This window comes from Eutrigla gurnardus (assembly GCF_963514095.1).
Source record: "Eutrigla gurnardus genome assembly, chromosome: 22".
In the NCBI taxonomy this organism is placed as follows: Eukaryota; Metazoa; Chordata; class Actinopteri; order Perciformes; family Triglidae; genus Eutrigla; species Eutrigla gurnardus.
Window position 1 is genome coordinate 13,002,490 of NC_139933.1, and position 18,964 is coordinate 13,021,453.

The following is an 18,964-nucleotide window of genomic DNA, read 5'->3' on the forward strand; positions in this document are numbered from 1 at the left end:
CTTTAAGAGGAAGACATAAAAAAACCAAAACACACACACATTTAATACAGTACAGTATAACAATCAAACTTTGCTTATGTGCAGTAGATACTGCTACCTCAACAGCAGATAATCTACCGCATACTGTTTATAAATTATGATCATACATTACATAGGTTTAGTGGCATTATTTTATACTTTATATTTTTATACATAACTTTCCTGACTCTTATGAAGCAACTGCAGTTGTATAACTTCCAGAGGGATTACTAAATGATTCTGCTCTGATTTCCACAAATATTTATGAACAAATATAAATAAATGCGAACGTGGTTGCAAACTACAGATAGCCTACAGATCGCGTCTAACAGGATTGAACTTTTTCTATAACTTCCTGTCAAATCTTCGAAGGCCGATAGAAACTGTCCGACTGGAGCGCAGCTTTTAGGCTACGCCTCCTGCTGCTGCCACCTGCTCTCGTCTACTTTCCAATAATAATTTATATGATTCTAACATTATTATATATTATTATTAAATGCCTCTCAGTATTTACGTGTTTCTGGTGAGAAGTACTTTAGCTGGTGCATCTGCAGTCAATGAAGTCGGTGTGTAGCTGGTGCGTCTACAGTCAGTGAAGTCGGTGTGTAGCTGGTGCGTTTACAGTCAGTGAAGTCGGTGTGTAGCTGGTGACCGTCACAGTTATAAGTTATTGATACTTACTGGAGTCATTTTCCTAGTAAAACCATATTCTAGTAAAAGATGTAATATTGAATTTGTACTTTTACTATAACACAGTAGTGGTATTAGTACTGCCATACCTCCTCTCTGTCCCGTGAACTGAAGTATAAATATTAATTCTCTCTGAGGAATGCACTGAATGATGGGAGAAAGTCTGGTGGCGGTGCGAGACACCTGATTGGCTGCTTCCCTCAGGGCCTGCCCTATAAGGAGAGGGAGAGGGAGAGAGAGAGGGATGGAGGCAGGGAGGGAGGAGGGAGGGAGAAGGAGAGGGAGAAGAGGAGGAGGATGGAGAGAGAGGTAGCAGAGGCGGAGGGATGGAGGGAGAAGGGGGAGGATGGAGAAGAGGAGGAGGGAGGGAGGGAGGGAGGAGGGGGAGGGATGGAGGGGGAAGGTTGATAAACTCAGTCGCAGCACTTCAGACTCACTTCTGTCCTGTTCCCCCACGTCCCAGCAGGCCCTGCAGTACCACGGTAAGACCTCATCACCTCCTCATTACCTCCTCATCACCTCCTCTTCACCTCCTCATCTCCTCCTTATCACCTCCTCCCCTTTGCTCTCTTCTCATTGGACATGTGACAAAACTGGCAAAATCTGTAAAATATCTTCTATGTCCTCTTTGATCATTTTATCTGCACCTCCTCTTCACTTTCTCATCACCACCTCTTCACTTCCTCTTTCATCTCTTCACCTCTTTTTCAGCTCCTCTTGGAAGAACTCAAAGCTACAACATGTTTCATCTGCTACTAAACTTCTCACCTCCTCTCTTCTCCTCTAACTCAATTTCTCCTCTTCCTCTGCTCCTCTTTCACCTCCTGTTACATCGGCCCTTCTCTGCTCCTCTCAGCTTAAATTCTTCACCTCCTTTTGAAGTGACTGTAGAACAAACATCCTCCCCTCTCAACTGTTTCCTCCTCAGATAGTTTAACGGTAGAGAAATCCTTCTTCACCTCCTGTCGTCTCCTCCTCACATCTGTTTCTCATTTTGTCACCTTCTTCAGTGTCTTCTCTGCTCCTCCTTCTCTGTCAGTCTTTCTCCTCCTCACTGAATGAACACACCAGGCTCCCCTCGTATTTTGGCTGTTTTTAGTGTTGCTGTTTCCTTCCTGTTCTGCAGACGTACACTTTGTTTTAGGCTTTAGGTTCTGTTGAAAGCTGCTTTCGGAAACCGAGACCTCGACATTAACTGAGGAACATGTTCTCTGCGTGACCTGCTACTGTTCTAGGATCAGTTTGTGTTCTGTGGAGGGAGTCTTTAAAGTTTGGATTTGCTGAGTGAGGTTTGGTTGAATCAGGTGTTGAGGGGGATTTGATTTCACTCTGTTGGTGCTGAGCTGAAGCCCTCATTGCCGTGACTACTTGTATGTCCTGAGTAATGACTGGCAGGCGTTCAAAGAAGTCCAGAGGGACGGTTTCATACGTATTATACCTCAAACTAAAATGTTTAATCAATAATTAGAGACGAGACTCATCGAGCGTCGTGCAGACGTGGGATTAATAAATAATAATAAATAAACCTTCAACCTTCGATTAGGAAATAAATAAATATGACTTTCTATTTCATATTTTTTTTTTACTAAAACAGCATTTTTACATATTCTAAGATTAATTGTGTTTTCTGATTTGATGAATTATTAATATTAATTTCTTTGAATTAAATCTATTATCTTTAGTTCTGATCCTAACCAGAAAGAAATCAGCAATTTTAAATAAAATATACATTTTGGTTAAAAATAATGATGTTGTTTTCTGTAAATTAATTCATTTGAATTTGTGGACTAAATTCTAGAGAACCATCGGTGAAATGCCACAGCAGGGATCTAAGATACAGCAGGGTTCTAAAATACACCAGCAGTCTTCTATAATACAGGAGTGTTCTATAACACTGGTTAAAAACAACTTTTTCAATAACCTCGCCTATAAAGGGTAGGCTAGAAATAGGCCTGTAGTTTAGTATAGCTGCATCTAGGTTTCTCTTTTTCAGAAGACGTTTGACAACAGGAGTTTTTAGTGATGCTGGGAAAATGCCTGATATGAGGGAACTATTAACAATCTGTAAAAGCTCAAGCTAAAGAGCTGAAATATTCTTCAAAAAATTTGTAGGAAGAGAGTCAAGGCAGCAGGTGGAGGCAGTTAAGCTGCATCACAGTCTTTTCAAGAGTTGGAATATCAATAGCATTGAATTCAGATAAAGTGTAAAATTTTGTGCTGGAAAAAACAAAGCAAACTCATTACTCACTTATCAACAGATACAGTAGCAAAGCGAGTAACAGAGTAATAATAAAGTAATAATAGACCAGCAGTGTTCTATAACACAGCAGTGTTCTATAATACAGCACTGTTCCATAATACGCCAGTGTTCTAGAATACACCAGCAGTGTTCTAGTAGACAGCACTATTCTATAATACACTAGCAGTGTTCTATAAAACAGCAGTGTCCTATAATACACCACCAGCTTTCTATAATACGCCACCAGTGTTCTATCATACACCAGTGTTCTTTAATACACCAGCAGTGTTCTATAATACAGCAGTGTGCTATATTACACCACAAGTGTTTTATAATACAGCAGTCTTCTATAATATGCCAATAGTGTTCTATATTACACCAGGAGTGTTCAATTAGACAGTAGTGTTCTGTAATACACCAGTGGTCTATAATACACCACCAGTGCTCTATAATACACCAGTGTTCTATAACACACCAGCAGTGTTCTATAATACACCAGTGTTCCATAACACACCAGCAGTGTTCTATAATACACCAGTGTTCCATAACACACCAGCAGTGTTCCATAACACACCAGCAGTGTTCTATAATACACCAGTGTTCCATAACACACCAGCAGTGTTCTATAATACACCAGTGTTCTATAACACACCAGCAGTGTTCTATAATACACCAGTGTTCCATAACACACCAGCAGTGTTCTATAATACACCAGCCGTGTTCTATAACACAGCAATGTTCTATAATACACTGTCAGTTTTCTATAATACACCAGTGTTATACAATACACCAGCAGTGTTCTATAATACATCACAAGTGTTCTATTATACACTACAAGTGTTCTATAATACAGCAGTCTTCTATAATACACCACACGTATCCTATAATATGCCAATAGTGTTCTATCTTACACCAGCAGTGTTCTCTTCGACAATAGTGTTCTGTAATATACCAGCAATATTCTATAATATGCCAGTGTTCTATAATACACCAGTGTTCTATGATACAGCAATCTTCTATACACCAGTGTTCTCTGATACAGCAGTGTTCTATGACACGCCAGCAGTGTTCTCTAATACACCAGCAGTGTTCTATAATACACCAACAGTGTTCTATAACACACCACCAGTGTTCTATAACACAGCAGTGTTCTATAATACACCAACAGTGTTCTATAACACACCACCAGTGTTCTATAACACAGCAGTGTTCTATAATACACCAACAGTGTTCTATAACACACCACCAGTGTTCTATAACACAGCAGTGTTCTATAATACACCACAAGTGTTCTTTAATACACTACAAGTGTTCTATAATACAACAGTCTTCTATAATACACCACACGTGTCCTATAATATGCCAATAGTGTTCTATCTTACACCAGCAGTGTTCTATAATACACCAGTGTTCTATGATACAGCAATCTTCTACACCAGTGTTCTGTGATACAGCAGTGTTCTATAATACACCAACAGTGTTCTATAATACAGGCAGACAGACAGACAGACAGACAGACAGACAGACAGACAGACAGACACACACATGCACACACACACACACACACACAGAGAGAGAGAGAGAGAGAGAGAGAGAGAGAGAGAGAGAGAGAGAGAGACGACAGAGTGAGTGAGAGAGAGGGCAACAGAGATAGAGAGGGGAGACAGAGAGAGAGAGAGAGAGAGAGAGAGAGAGAGAGAGAGAGAGAGAGAGAGAGAGCGAGATAGAGATAGAGATAGAGGGAGAGAGAGAGGGAGAGAGAGAGAGAGAATACCAAACACAGTCAGGACTCAGCTTTATGCCCGAATTAGGAAGTTTTCCCAGAGTGCTTTGTTGTTCATTCAGTGGAGGATAGTGGTGCACTAAGGGGGAGGAGAGGGAGGGGGCGGAGTGATGTCAGGTGCAAACCTCACAACTCCAATTTTGGTGATTTGGAGGATCAGAGTTTGACTGCCGAGTTACATGTTTTTTTCATGTCACCATGTGAACTTTCTGTGTGTGCTGCTAGTAAAACCTGGTAACTCCACTTCCTTTAGAGTATGTTGTAAAACCTAGTAACCCCACCTCCTTTAGAGTACGTGATAAAACCTGGTAACTCCACCTCCTTTAGAGTACGTGGTCAAACCTGGTAACTCCACCTCATTAAGAGTACGTGGTAAAATCTGGTAACTCCACCTCGTTAACAGTATGTGGTACTACTGTGTAGAAATACATATTCAAAATAGTCATGAATTAAAGGGCAAAAGTATAAATCAAATTATACTTCAAGTACTAAAAGTGGAAGTTCAAATAAATATGATATTATTGTATTAATGTGTTAATAACTTCAAAGGTGGAGCTGATTTTAATGATTTAATATACTGCTGCTAGTTTAATAACTATGACATGTATCACTGATTATCACTGATTAGTGATGAGTTAGTTTAATCTATAATATTAGATAATTTATTATTTAGTTGAATCTATAATAATAGATAATGTATTATTGATTATATTTAGTTTAATCTATAATAAAATATAATTTATCATTGATTATATTTAGTTTAATCTATCATAATAGTTTATTTATTTAAAGTTATCAAATGTGGCGTAAAAGTACAACATTTACGCTGAGATGTAGTAAAGTAAAAGTACTACTACTACTCAAGTAAAGTACAAGTATTTCAGGCTGGCAGTGAAGCCGCTGACCAGCTCCATGTATGTCCTGTTGGTCTGATCAATAACCAATCAGTGATCTGTGTCTTCTCAGTGACCCGGTGTCGTAGCGTCGTTGCCCACAGCGCCCCCTGCAGTCATGTGTGACGACGAGGAGAGCACCGCTCTGGTCTGTGATAATGGATCCGGTCTCTGTAAGGCTGGATTCGCTGGAGATGACGCCCCCAGAGCCGTCTTCCCTTCCATCGTGGGCCGGCCTCGCCACCAGGTGACAGCTGATTGGTCCACACACAGGGACGGGCTAATGCTAATGCTAACTCTAATGCTAACACTGTGACACAACCAGAATCACAGTCTGGCTGCTGGAGCGAAGGCAGTGATTGGTTCATCTGGAAGTCAGGTGGACTGGCCTGCTGGATGAGGACCTAATTGAGGACTCCAGTCCAAAAAACTAATTCAAACAGACACAAATCAGTTTGATTCATTGATTAGAAATCTTCTGAGGTTCAAGTTAATTGTCTTTAAGATGAACACTGACCTGTCTTTTTGCCTGTCTCCCTGCTTGTCGCCCTGCCTCTCTGTCCCTAGGGAGTGATGGTGGGCATGGGGCAGAAGGACAGTTACGTTGGAGACGAGGCTCAGAGTAAACGAGGAATCCTGACCCTGAAGTATCCCATCGAACACGGGATCATCACCAACTGGGACGACATGGAGAAGGTCTCACAGATCAATACATTCATACTGGTTTGATCTGACCAGATCAGATTTTTTTAAAGTTTCAAACAGTAAACTCGTAGCTACAACAGAGATACGTGCTAAATACTAGAGTACATACAAACAAGTATTGAGTACTATGATTAATAATCATGATCGTCTGCTCTGTTCTGTGATTGGTCAGATCTGGCATCACTCGTTCTACAACGAGCTGCGAGTCGCTCCAGAGGAACATCCCACCCTGCTGACGGAGGCCCCCCTGAACCCCAAAGCCAACCGGGAGAAGATGACCCAGGTACTGCTGGTTCTACTGGTTCTACTGGCACTGATGGTACTTCTGGTTCCACTGGTAGTGCTGGTTCTACTGATACTGATGGTGCTACTGGTATTACTGGTTCTGATGGTATTGATGGTTCTACTGGTACTGCTGATACTGGTACTACTACTGCTGGTACTACTGATACTGCTAGTACTAATGGTACTAGTAATACTGGTAGTACGGATAGTACTACCAGTAGTAGTAGTAGTAGTGCAGTACTGACAGTAATACTAGTAGTACTACTACTGATCATACTACTGTTTATACTACTGTTCGTGTTATTGGTGGTACTTACTGCTACTGATAGGAGTACACTTTTCTACCCTATACTATGTTAACTGTTCTTCATTAAGCTACAGCTACATTCATGCATATTCATGAGTCTGTTCTGCGTTTGTGTTCAGATCATGTTTGAGACCTTTAATGTTCCAGCGATGTACGTGGCGATCCAAGCCGTCCTGTCGCTGTACGCCTCGGGACGCACCACAGGTCCGAACCCATCTTCATCCTGCTCCTCCTCCTCCTGCTCCTCATCCTCCAACTCCTCATCCTGCTTCTCATCTACCTCCACCTGCTCCTCCTCCTCCTCCACCTCCTCATGCTGCTCCTCCTGCTCCTCATTGTGCTCCTCCTCCTCCACCTCCTCATCTTGCTCCTCCTTCTGTCTCTCTGTCCTCATCCCTGTCTGTCCCTCTGTCTGTCTCTCTGTCCTCATCCCTGTCTGTCCCTCTGTCCAGGTATCGTACTGGACTCTGGGGACGGCGTGACCCATAACGTGCCGATCTACGAGGGTTACGCGTTGCCTCACGCCATCATGAGATTGGACCTCGCAGGCCGCGACCTCACCGACTACCTCATGAAGATCCTGACGGAGCGCGGCTACAGCTTCGTCACCACAGGTATGACGTCGTCAGGAGCAGGCTTTTATCGCCGTGGTAACTTGGCATGTCTGACCCCGTGTGCGGTTTCTCTGCAGCGGAGAGGGAGATTGTGCGAGATATCAAGGAGAAGCTGTGCTACGTGGCGCTGGACTTCGAGAACGAGATGGGGACAGCGGCGACCTCGTCCTCTCTGGAGAAGAGCTACGAGCTGCCTGATGGACAGGTCATCACCATCGGCAACGAGAGGTTCCGCTGCCCCGAGACCCTGTTCCAGCCCTCCTTCATCGGTCTGTCTGTCTGTCTGTCTGTCTGTCTGTCTGTCTGCCTCTCAACTGACTACCTCATAGCAGTCCCTCTTGGTCAAGTACCATGTCCTTCTGTAGGCCACATAGATTAGTGGGTCCTCAGATGCTGTAAAGTCAAGTCCTGGATCCAGCTGTGTGGCAGAGATGTAGTTTCAGTAGTCTTCCATGGTACTGTGAAGGACCACAGACCAATTTTTGTCCCCCTTGGGAGCACTTCCTCCTTGGAGTCATCCATAGAGGATTGGTTTCTGGAGATGGATTATATCTCCTGATGTGGGGTGATAGTGGTGGAGATACTGCGTAGGTTGGTTTCCTCCAGGATGCTGATGTTGGTTTACTGGTCTTCTCAGTTGGTCCAGAGGGTCTTCTTTCAGTGGTGATGTGGTTCCGGGGCTTTGAGTCCTGAGGGTCTGTCTGTTTGGTATGTCTCCTGTAGGAAGTCCAGCTTTAGGTTTGGTTTAATAATCGTTACTCTGCAAGTTTACTGATGTGTCTGTCCACCTGTCTGTCTGCCCCACAGGTATGGAGTCGGCAGGTATCCACGAGACGACGTACAACAGCATCATGAAGTGTGACATCGACATCCGTAAAGACCTGTACGCCAACAACGTGCTGTCCGGAGGAACCACCATGTACCCTGGTATTGCAGACCGCATGCAGAAGGAGATCACGGCTCTGGCCCCCAGCACCATGAAGATCAAGGTCCGAGACCAACACAAGTCCACTTTCAGGTACAGTGTCTGACGCCAGAGAGATTAAACTTATCCATCCCCGTCCTGCAGATCATCGCCCCCCCAGAGAGGAAGTACTCAGTCTGGATCGGTGGCTCCATCCTGGCCTCCCTCTCCACCTTCCAGCAGATGTGGATCAGCAAGCAGGAGTACGACGAGGCTGGGCCCTCCATTGTCCACCGCAAGTGCTTCTAGAGCCCCGTCCGGGTGTCTATCGTCCCCCCGTCCCCCACTTTATTTTAGTCCTCACTGAGCACAAGCTAACAGGTCCCAAACCAGGTCCCCTAAAACATCCAGACAGAATGACAGCTGGAGGTTTTTTTTTTTTTAGGAAGATGCAAAAGTATTTTTTTACTCTGACAGCTCATAAAAAGGAAGTGATGTCATCGTTTGCCGATGTTTTTGGTGAACTGAGTGTTTATCAAATGTCCTTCCTCTTAAAACTGTGAATGTGGCCCCTCCCCCACCGCTCCACCTGTGGCCCCGCCCCCTCTCCACATGTTGCTCCGCCCACTCTCGTCCTCCATTGTTGGTCCTGTTTGTTGTCAGAAATTGTGTTTTTTTTTTATTTTTGATGAATAAAGCTTGAATGTTTCTCTTCTATTGTTGGGGAGAAGAGCACATTCACAGTGTAATGATGTCACATGGAGTAATAATGAAGTCACAGCTGTACGTGAACAGAAGTGTGGCCTCATGGTGCTGTTTGTAAAGAAGGGAAAGTGTGTACTGTGACAGCGACAGCGTGGAAGTGACAGCTGATTGGCCGAGGAAGACAATAAAGAGCTCTCATACCAGATAAACTCTGTTTCTGTTTATTTCAACACTTGAATGTCGTTTGGTGTCTTCGTTTCGAGTTATCGGCTCGGTTTTCTGGTATCTATGGCACTTTAAATGAAATCAACTTTCAGCATTCAGAATCTGACTTGCATTTCAACTGCTTTCATGGCTCAACTGACAATTCAGCTGCTTTCAGCTCCCACGCTTCGGTTCCTTTGGGTTTGCAAACACACCGGTGATCCAGCCGTCTACAGACCTGAGACTTTAAAGTTAACGGGATTAAAACTAAACCAACTGCTTTCCACACTTTTTACAGCACTTCAAATCCTTTTAGTGCTTCCACTTCAGCTTAATTTCTCAAACGTCTCACATGCACACAACTATTCTTCCACACATAAAACACATGTTTTGTTAGTGTTGGCACCTAATTGCTATAGCTAATCATCAATGTAATCTTTCCTCTCTGTTCCCTCGTCTCCACATCAATGTGTTCTCCTGATAAAGGTCCGTTTAGCATCACTAGAACACGAGTCCACCTGGTGCTGTGTGGTGGTGACAGGGAGTCACATGGGCCTGGAGTAGCTCCTTCATAGGCCAACGTTAACGTTTTACTTCATGGCTCAAAAATCATAAAAATGGTGTTTTGGATTAGCGAGTGTATGTTGCTGATCATAAATCTCATTGGCTGTTTGTGGCGGGAACCAGTGTGACGCTAACTTCCTGTTGGACTACAAACATGAAGTTTGAACTATAGACCATGATCAGCTGTCATCTGATTGGCTGACGGTTTATTTACAGCACCATCTTAAACATGGAGACGCTGTGAAAAATGTGTATCAGACTTGCAGTCAGTGAAACATATTAAATCTTAAATATTTACCTTTAAGTTATTAAATACTAATTTTAAAAACGAGTCAGAAATATATTTTGTAAACATAGAATTTGCAACAACCAGCAGGTGGCGTTTTATTACAAAAAAACGTTGGAAAACAGCAAACACACCTGAACGTGAAACATCTGCTGGTGGACAAACTCTGAATCAAATCAAGCAAATAAATGAATTTCTCTTGATAGAATTAGAAACAAGAGCTCCATCGTATGCTGTAGTGAAGGAGAAGGCGGTTGTTTTGATATTTGTTCTATTTGTTCAATAAAACATCTTAAACTGCAGAGAAACTCTGATCCACACAGAAACAGAAGAAAATAGAGATTTATATGCATTTACAGCGAGCAGCTGCCAAAATTTTATAGAACAATTTCACAAAAAGTAGTTCAGTGAATGTGTTCCCTCTTCACACACACACACACACACACACACACACACACACACACACACACACACACACACACATACACACACAGGCAGTGTGTTCACAGTTAAAGACAGCCAGCAGTAAACAGACAGACAGCGCCTCCTGTCTGTCACCTGAGGTCCAGCAGGCTGATCTTCGAGTCCCTCAACACCACATGTTTACACACCTGAGAGGCCGAGAGACATACAGATACACAGAGAGAGGGAGATGGTTATAGGTTACCGCCAGTCAGTCATTTTAAAGGAACAATCCAACATTTAGAAAAATCCTCTTTTTCATCTCAGAGTCAAATGTTTCAGATGGAAATCAGTTTCATCCGTGTTCAGTGCGGCAAATACTAAAGATCGTGGTTATCTTAGCACAAACACTGGAACGAGTGGGAACCTGCTATTCTAGCGAAACAGAGTAAAAAAAAGAAACAAAGAGTTGAGTCTTCAAAATCTGTGATGTGAGTCCCAACTCAAGAGCCTAAACCCAACGTGGGCCATTTAGAACCTAAAACAAGAGAGGGCCATTTAGAACCTAAAACCACATGGACCGTTCAGAACCTAGAATAAAAACATGGCCCATTCAAGAACCCAAACAAGTGACTCATTGAGGAACAGTGGAAGCGGACTAGGCTTTGGGTCAGGGTCCAACATGTGTGTCTGGTCCACTGGAAGAGAACCAAAAGGTAACAGACAACGGTTCTCACACTGAAGAGAGGCGGCTCCTTGGAGTGAGGATGGAAACCTTTCAGTCGGCACCCAGAAACCTCGGACATCCCTGGACCGGTCAGCCTGAACACAGCGGTACTGAGAACCAGAACCAGAACCGGATTAAAATTGCTGCATCTTCATTTAACACAAATTCATTCAGGAATGTGTGTGTGTGTTTGTGTGTGTGTGTGCATGTGTGTGTTTGTGTGTGTGTGTGTGTGTGTGTGTGTGTGTGCGTGCATGTGTGTATGTATATACATGTATGTGCGTGGGCTCTGTTGGAGCTTAAGAGGAGCACTTGAACGCAGCATGTGTTCATGCCCTGCAGATGGGGAAACGCCTCCCTGCCGAGTAAATATCAAATCACTATGACAAGTGCAGTGGGGACGTTTATTTGCTAGATTTGCAGCCCTTTTCCGTAGTTAGAGATGCAGGCTTTCGTCCCCTAATCAAAACACTCGATCTGCGCTACACAACGTAATTCGCGACTTCTATAAAACAACGTGGAAGGGCGTTGACGTAGAACTGGCTAAAGCACAGAGCCTAGCACTGACCACAGATAGTTGGACCTCTCGGGCAACAGAGAGTAATCTCACTGTGACGGTCCGCTACATGTCGGAGTGGGAGACGAGGGCCGCGGTACTCCAACTTCACTTGGCAGAGAAGCTGACCAATTCAGTCACTGAGTGGAAGTTGGAAGAGGCCAACCATAACAGTTTCTTTTTTTTTTTTTTAAACATACTTTTTATTTATTTTATTATATAATACACTTGAATTTGTCTGAATGTAAATATAAGCAAAATAAATAAATAATTTTGGAATATATAAATAGCATTTTCTTTTCTCCTTATGGACAAAATATAGTGCACATTTAACAGAACCGTAACCGTAACCCAAGAACCGAGGTAGGTATTGAACCGTGGGCTAACTGTATTGTTGCATCCCTGTGTGTATGTGTGTGTGTGTGTGTGTATGTGTGTGTGTGTGTGTGTGTGTATGTGTGTGTAGACCTACTCGTTGTGTTTGGGGGCACAGACGATGGCGACGGCCTCCGGCAGCATCAGCTGATAGGAGCAGTGAGTGTGTAGATCGACACTGGAGAGGAAGGCCGTCTGAGTGGGATGAGTCTGGAAAGGTCAAAGGTCAGTGAACACCACTATACTAAAACAAACCCTCCTCGCTGTCCCCAACTTTTTTCAACCTTTTGGCCCCGACAAGCCAAAGGAAGAGTCACCTCCGTTGCCGAGGAGGAAAAGACGTGACGTAGTGAAGATGTGTTACCAGGGCGACACGCCGCCGGCGGATTTATCGAGTAGTTGCTCGTACAAGGCCGCCAATATACACATCGACATGTTTATGAAGCACAGCAACTTCGCTTGCAGTTGAAGAGTCATGGAAATATGCGAGACGAGCAAAAGTTCACCTTTCGTAGTTGTTTTGATGTAATCGAGGTAATCACTCATTGATTATGTCACACGGCCGACGAGTCCGCGGCTGCCAGTGTTCCGCAAAGCTCTTATCTTAACACAGAAAACGTTGCACAAACAAAGTTCTATCTAAACGGTCCAGTTCGCGACATATTTTGACTCGCCTTTCCGCCATTTTCTATGTAAAAGGGGCTAGTGGTACGCCCCCCTGGTTCCACATAAATAATGATTCACATAAATGACCTAATTTTTGTTCATAACAGTGAATTTTGACAAACGGTGACTAGTTTGCAGGTATGCATTATATCTCAGTGCAGTCAGACCTGTCATCCGTATCTCTGTCCCTATCTCCTCTCATCTGTTGCTCATCCACCAGCCTTGTTGCCATGGTGATATTTGATCACATATATGAGGAAGAAGACTCATTTTACTGTGTGTTCATCTCCGGCTTAGGTGGCATTGTGGGGACTTGACTGCCCACACACCTCACAGGTGTAACTGTGGATGTAGATCTATATGACATTGTGAGGACCCACTGACAGCTGCAACAATTAGTTGATCAACAAAATCAGCAACTTTATGGTCAAATAATCAGTTTAATTTTAATGTGAATAATTAAAGCCAAGAAAATCAATGTATGAAAGGTGCTAAATCCTGGACCTGGATCTGTTCAGTCCTCTAGCAGAGCTGTTAATAAACACCATCACACTGAGAGCAGTGTTGCTAAGGAAACAGATGAGGACCTGCTCTGCTACCATATAACCAGTACTTACATGGATCCAGCCCAGTGTCAGCAGGTTGTGTTGGTCCTGGAAACTGAACAGATCCTCCACGTTCTCCATGTCACAGAAGTCTGGACCGGCAGACTGTTTCGGGACCACAACATGAGTCAGCAAGAACTCGTTGTGGGTCTGAGGAGGAGAGACAGGTAGGAGAGACAGGTCGGTGAGCAGCTCAGGTGAGATGACTACTTCACCTGTCGAGAGCAAAGCGTCCCACCAGCCGTCCACAGAGGACTCCGCAGGTCTCGACTCCTCTGGCCGTGGTGGAGTCCGCCAGCAGCAGGAACCGGGACGCCAGGTCTCTGGGGATCGAGACCCGCCGCAGACCCTCCACCCTCTGAGCTGCACACACACGCACACACACACACACGCACGCAAAATAGGAGTTAAATTGGAATAAATAAGGTTGTAACTGTGTGTTTGTGTGTGTGTGTATATGTGTGTGTATATTTATATATGTGTGTGTGTGACCTCACTGTGTACGCCAGCCAGCGTGGCAGCTGGTTGGCTGATGGGAGCTGCTGGTCTGTTCTTGTTAGGACCCGCCCCCTGAGATCGTCTGCTGTCGCTGATTGGCTGCTGAGACAGACATGAGCCGTCCGTCACCTCTGGTACTTTGGCTTCCACCTGAAGGAGAACATTGTCACTGCAAAAGTACTGCATGAGTCCTAGTAGTATTACACAGTTCTGGTACTCCTACGAGTACTAGTACACAGTTGTGGCACTACAGTGTAGCCTATCACCTTTTGCTCCGCCTCCTCTCCTCTCCTATTGGCCAGTTCCTGACGCCTCAGTTGGTCCTCAAAGAAGCGAAACTGCTCTGATTCGATCTGCATGCGTCGCAGGGCGGCAACTCGCTGCCTCTCTTCTTCTAACAGACTCCGCCTCCTGTCCTCGGCCACCTCTAACAGGCTCCGCCTCCTGTCCTCGGCCAATAAGGAGAGCCGCTGCAGCTGCTGACCACACACGTCCACCACCACGGCCGCCTGGTGCTGAGGACAAAGGAAGTCATGTGACCTGGTCGACCCATCGGTCATCTAATCTGACACACTGCGATCTGATTGGATGACACACACACACACCTGTGCCGCGAGGAAGTCTGTGTGTTCTCTGCTGTATTTCTCCTGGAGACGCTTCCTCAACTCGTCTCTACGAGGGAATGCCACTTCCTGCAGTTTCTATGGAGACAGAACCAGAGAAGGAATATTACTAGTAGCACTACACATTTTACAAAGTTTACACATGCTGAAAACCCAGAACCAGAGATCTGGGTCTACCTGTAAAGGTCTGGTCTACCTGTAGAGGTCTGGTCGTCTGCCTGTAGAGGTCTGGTCGTCTACCTGTAAAGGTCTGGTCTACCTGTAGAGGTCTGATCGTCTACCTGTAGAGTTCTGGTCGTCTACCTGTAGAGGTCTGATCGTCTACCTGTAGAGTTCTGGTCGTCTACCTGTAGAGGTCTGGTCGTCTACCTGTAGAGGTCTGGTCTACCTGTGGAAGCCTGGTCTACCTGTAGAGGTCTAGTCTACCTGTAGAGGTCTAGTCTACCTATTGAGGTCTGGTCTGCCTGTAGAGGTCTGGGTCTATCTGTAGAGGTCTGGGTCTACCTGTAAAGGTTTGGTCTACCTGTAGAGGTCTGGTCGTCTACCTGTAGAGTTCTGGTCGTCTACCTGTAGAGGTTTGGACATCTACCTGTAGAGGTCTGGTCTACCTATCGAGGTCTGGTCTACCTGTAGAGGTCTGGGTCTACCTGTAAAGGTTATGTCTACCTGTAGAGGTCTGGTCGTCTACCTGTAGAGTTCTGGTCGTCTACCTGTACAGGTCTGGTCGTCTACCTGTAGAGGTCTGGTCTACCTGTAGAGGTCTGGTCGTCTCCCTATAGAGGTCTGGTTTACCTATTGAGGTCTGGTCTACCTGTAGAGGTCTGGTCGTTGATGTCTGGGGCCCTACCTTAATTAATTCATTATTTATGGTTCGCATCACTGGGAACTGCTGTGTCCCTGTGGAGGAGAGAAGGTGTACGCATGTTGTGCACACGCTACATATGGCCAAACATGCCCCCTTAAAAAAGCATCTGAATAATGTGCTACTGATTTTAAACCAGGTTTTACCTGGTCTGTGGCAGAATTGTATTCTGAAACTCCAAAATAACACCAGGGAAATTTTGCACCAGACCACGCCTAATTTTTTCGCTGACACGCCCAGCGCAAGTCAATTTCCTATCTTACCGACATGCGTATCTGGTGCAAAGTTCCGCTGTGCGTCGGATGGAAAATAGCGATGATACTTGCGTTGGTGTTGAAAGTGCAATGCGCTGGGTGCAAGATAGGGCCCCATGTCTACCTGTAGAGGTCTGGGTCCTACCTTCATGAGGAGCTGCTTCTCAGGTAGTCCACATTGCTGGTAGTCTCTGTGAGCCGGAAGCTTCTCTACAAACAGACTGAACACAAATCTTCTTCAGTAACCATGACAACGGCACCAACAGCAAGTGATGACGGCTTTCCATCAGTCTCACGTGATGAACTTGGTGTAGAGGACGTAGGCGTTCTCAAGGCTGCCCTCCTCCAGGTAGACCGCTGCCATCCGCTCCATCTCCACGCCGGAGCGGAAGTAGCGCCTTGGAGCCACGTCCTCATTGATCTCCACGCTGTTTCCCATCTTCCCCAGCGCTCGCACTCGCTCTGCTGCCGTCAGCGACACATCTGTGTAGTCCGGTTCTGCCGCTAGCTTCTTCTGCACCACAATCAGAGAGGAAACCAGGACCAGGAGCAGGTTTAGGTGTAGAGTTTAGAACACCTGTTTTACATCAGACTCTTTGTCTGGTTAGCTTAGCTTAGCATAAAGACAGCTAGCCTGGCTGTGAACGAGAGATGAACCTGGTTTATGGTCCAGACTATACGCTGAAGACAAACAGCTGTTCTATTTGTATTGGCTACTTTAAAATGTCAAGAAACATTTTTACTTAACATTGTTTGGCCTTTTTACCTTAATTAGATAAACAGAACAGACCACATGCAGCACAGGATCATGGGTCAGAATCAGACCTGAGTCAATGCAGTCAGGAATCAGACAGGTATACCAGGTGAGACACAAGTCTGCAAGGACTTTTAACTTGAAAGTCCCACATCTTCCTGTTTATCTGTAGCATAGTGTGTGAAATCTCTCTCTCTCACTCTCTCACTCTCACACACACACACACACACACACACACACACACACACACACACACTCACACTCACACTCACACTCACCAGCGTATTTAAGCTGAAGCCTTGTTCCATGGTGTGTGTGTGTGTGTGTGTGTGTGTGTTGTGTATTACAGGCTCTGATTGGCCCACGGCCGGCTCGTCCATCTGCCACCTCCCATGATGCTTCACTGCAGGGAACACAAACAAACAGTTTAAAGACAGATTTGGGTGAAATGTTCCTTCAAGAACCATGCCACCAGGTGGCTAAAGTTTACAGTCAGACCCAGCTTGTCCTTGGACCCCGGTTACCATGACAAACTGGTACTAACCCAGTGAGTCATCAGCTTAAACAACAGAGGAAAAGAAAAGTGGACCTCCCACTCCTTCAGCTCTGATTCGTCACCAGCACAGTCTGCTACACTCTGTGGAGGATGTCGCCACGGTAACCAGAGAGAGAGAGAGAAAGAGAGAGAGAGAGAGAGGGAGAGAGAGAGACCTCCGTGGGATGAAGAGTATCAGTTAGAGAGGTCATCAGCTGCACATTTAGAAAGGTCTCTGACCAGATCAAATTCAGATGCTTCAGGCCTGAATTCCTCTGCAACTCTTAAATCGTCACAAATAAAACAAAAAGTCGCTGTGATGCTCAAAGTGCCGCCAATCAGACGGTGTCTCTCTGCTCTGGTGCTTAACATATTCAGATGAGGTCACGTGATCTCCTCCTGCAGCAGGCGCCGCTGCTGCAGGTGCTCGTCTCTCAGGTGTGTCCAGGTGTAACTCAAACATCCTGCTCGTCCACATTCACGACAACTTTTGAAACATGGAACACTGAAACCGGTAAGTAGAAGAAGAAGAAGGAGAAGGAGAAGGAGCAGAAGAAGAAGAAGATGAAGAAGAAGAAGAAGAAGAAGAAGAAGGAGGAGGAGGAGAAGAAGAAGGAGAAGGAGAAGGAGAAGGAGAAGAAGGAGAGGAGAAGACAGAAATCTACGGGAGGACTCGGGATGAATTTACCAGTTTGTTGTCGGGTTCGGGTCCTGCTGTCGGCATCACCACTGGCACGTGTGAAGCTGAGAGGAGCTGAGAGGAGAGGAGAGGAGGGGAGGGGGGGGCGCGACCCTGGTCACTCCGTTCTCACCTGGACTCGGAATCGGACCCGGAACCGAACACGGACCCAGTTCAAACACTTAAGGGCCACGAACGGGAGGAATCTGCTGCTAAAATGGCAGAAAGCCCCGGTAGGGATGGTGGAGCTCAGAGATCTTTTCTGTGCAGGGATGACTCACTACAGCTTCCGGCTTCACTGCGTGGGTGTTGACTCTGCGCATGCGCTTCACTGCTCCCAAAGAGAGGAATAAATGACAGATGTCTTACTCTGAGGACTGATCCGGAACCAGAGATCGAGAACCACAGCTGTGGAGGATTAAGTCACAGTTCATTGAATTCATCAGTGAAAAAGTGGCAAACAGGAAATTGAATGAGCAGATCATGTTTAGGCTGTCTTCAGCTACAAGCTGGTGGAGGTCCAGGTCCAGGTTTGAGTCACCATAGTAACAACCTGCTCCTAAATGAACAATGATACGGCCTGTGTCTCCCTCTGCTGGACTACTGGTTCTATTTCATTATTTTATTTGTGGGTATCAAAACATGTCAAAGTTTCAAGTTTCTGTCTGCACCTCTCTGAAGGGTTCTCCGGCTGTAACTGGTTCCCATACCAGACCGTCATGCAGCCCGGCAGCAGGCTCTCCATGGTGCACCTGTAGAAGTTGGTGAGGATGCTGGTGCTCATGCCAAACTTCCTCAGACAAGCTGGCCAGTGTTCCGATCTCTGTAGGCGGTCTCGTTGTCATTGGTGACGAGGTCCATGATGGTTGTGATGGAGTTTGAGCTGTGCCTGGCGGTACAGGGGGCTGAGGACACAGCCCTGCGGCGCCCCCGTGTTGAGGGCAACCGTGGAGGAGATGTGGCTGCCGACTCTCACCACCTGTGACCACCTGTCAAATATCCAGACCCAGATGGAGTTCTCCAGACGCTGATCAGTGAGCTTGGAGACCAGCTTGGAGGGAATGACGGTATTATTGTGACTTATTCACATATGAAACATCAACAATCGGAACACGATAAAAATTAAATCATACACACATATATATATATATATATATATATATATATATATTTTGTTTCATTTAATTGTTTCATTTCTAAAATAAATAAATATAAATCAAACACACAACTG

General features: G+C 45.3%; 2 protein-coding genes across 3 annotated transcripts; one reads left to right on the top strand and one right to left on the bottom strand.

Annotated features, from left to right (window-relative positions):
* Positions 1-1,104: 1,104 nt before the first annotated feature.
* acta2 (actin alpha 2, smooth muscle) lies at positions 1,105-9,352 on the top strand. Its single transcript, XM_084040540.1, has 9 exons — positions 1,105-1,190; positions 5,697-5,870; positions 6,191-6,319; positions 6,501-6,611; positions 7,040-7,124; positions 7,373-7,534; positions 7,612-7,803; positions 8,342-8,523; positions 8,604-9,352. The coding sequence occupies exons 2-9, from the start codon at positions 5,742-5,744 to the stop codon at positions 8,745-8,747; spliced, it is 1,134 nt and encodes a 377-aa protein (XP_083896666.1). The 5' UTR covers positions 1,105-1,190; positions 5,697-5,741; the 3' UTR covers positions 8,748-9,352.
* Positions 9,353-10,523: 1,171 nt separating this feature from the next.
* On the bottom strand, positions 10,524-18,780 carry stambpl1 (STAM binding protein-like 1). 2 transcript variants are annotated; one of them, XM_084001826.1, is made up of 12 exons: positions 17,743-18,774; positions 16,798-16,922; positions 16,062-16,279; positions 15,911-15,986; positions 14,632-14,727; positions 14,293-14,541; positions 14,026-14,176; positions 13,767-13,891; positions 13,541-13,678; positions 12,355-12,467; positions 11,337-11,436; positions 10,524-10,808 (listed from the first exon to the last, which is right to left on the bottom strand). In XM_084001826.1, the coding sequence occupies exons 2-12, from the start codon at positions 16,897-16,899 to the stop codon at positions 10,752-10,754; spliced, it is 1,425 nt and encodes a 474-aa protein (XP_083857952.1). In that variant the 5' UTR covers positions 16,900-16,922; positions 17,743-18,774; the 3' UTR covers positions 10,524-10,751. The 2 variants fall into 2 exon arrangements, with proteins under 2 accessions (XP_083857952.1, XP_083857951.1); XM_084001825.1 differs by having other exon boundaries at positions 10,524-11,436; positions 17,743-18,780.
* Positions 18,781-18,964: the final 184 nt, after the last annotated feature.

Coding starts and splice junctions, on each gene's coding strand:
- stambpl1 (XM_084001825.1), bottom strand. CDS start 16,899: ATGGACGAGCCGGCCGTGGGCCAATCAGAGCCTGTAATACACAACACA. Junction 16,280..16,797: donor GCTTCAGCTTAAATACGCTG/GTGAGTGTGAGT, acceptor ATTGTGGTGCAG/AAGAAGCTAGCGGCAGAACC. Junction 13,892..14,025: donor CACGCTGGCTGGCGTACACA/GTGAGGTCACAC, acceptor GTGTGTGTGCAG/CTCAGAGGGTGGAGGGTCTG.
- acta2 (XM_084040540.1), top strand. CDS start 5,742: ATGTGTGACGACGAGGAGAGCACCGCTCTGGTCTGTGATAATGGATCC. Junction 5,871..6,190: donor TGGGCCGGCCTCGCCACCAG/GTGACAGCTGAT, acceptor CTCTGTCCCTAG/GGAGTGATGGTGGGCATGGG. Junction 7,804..8,341: donor GTTCCAGCCCTCCTTCATCG/GTCTGTCTGTCT, acceptor TCTGCCCCACAG/GTATGGAGTCGGCAGGTATC.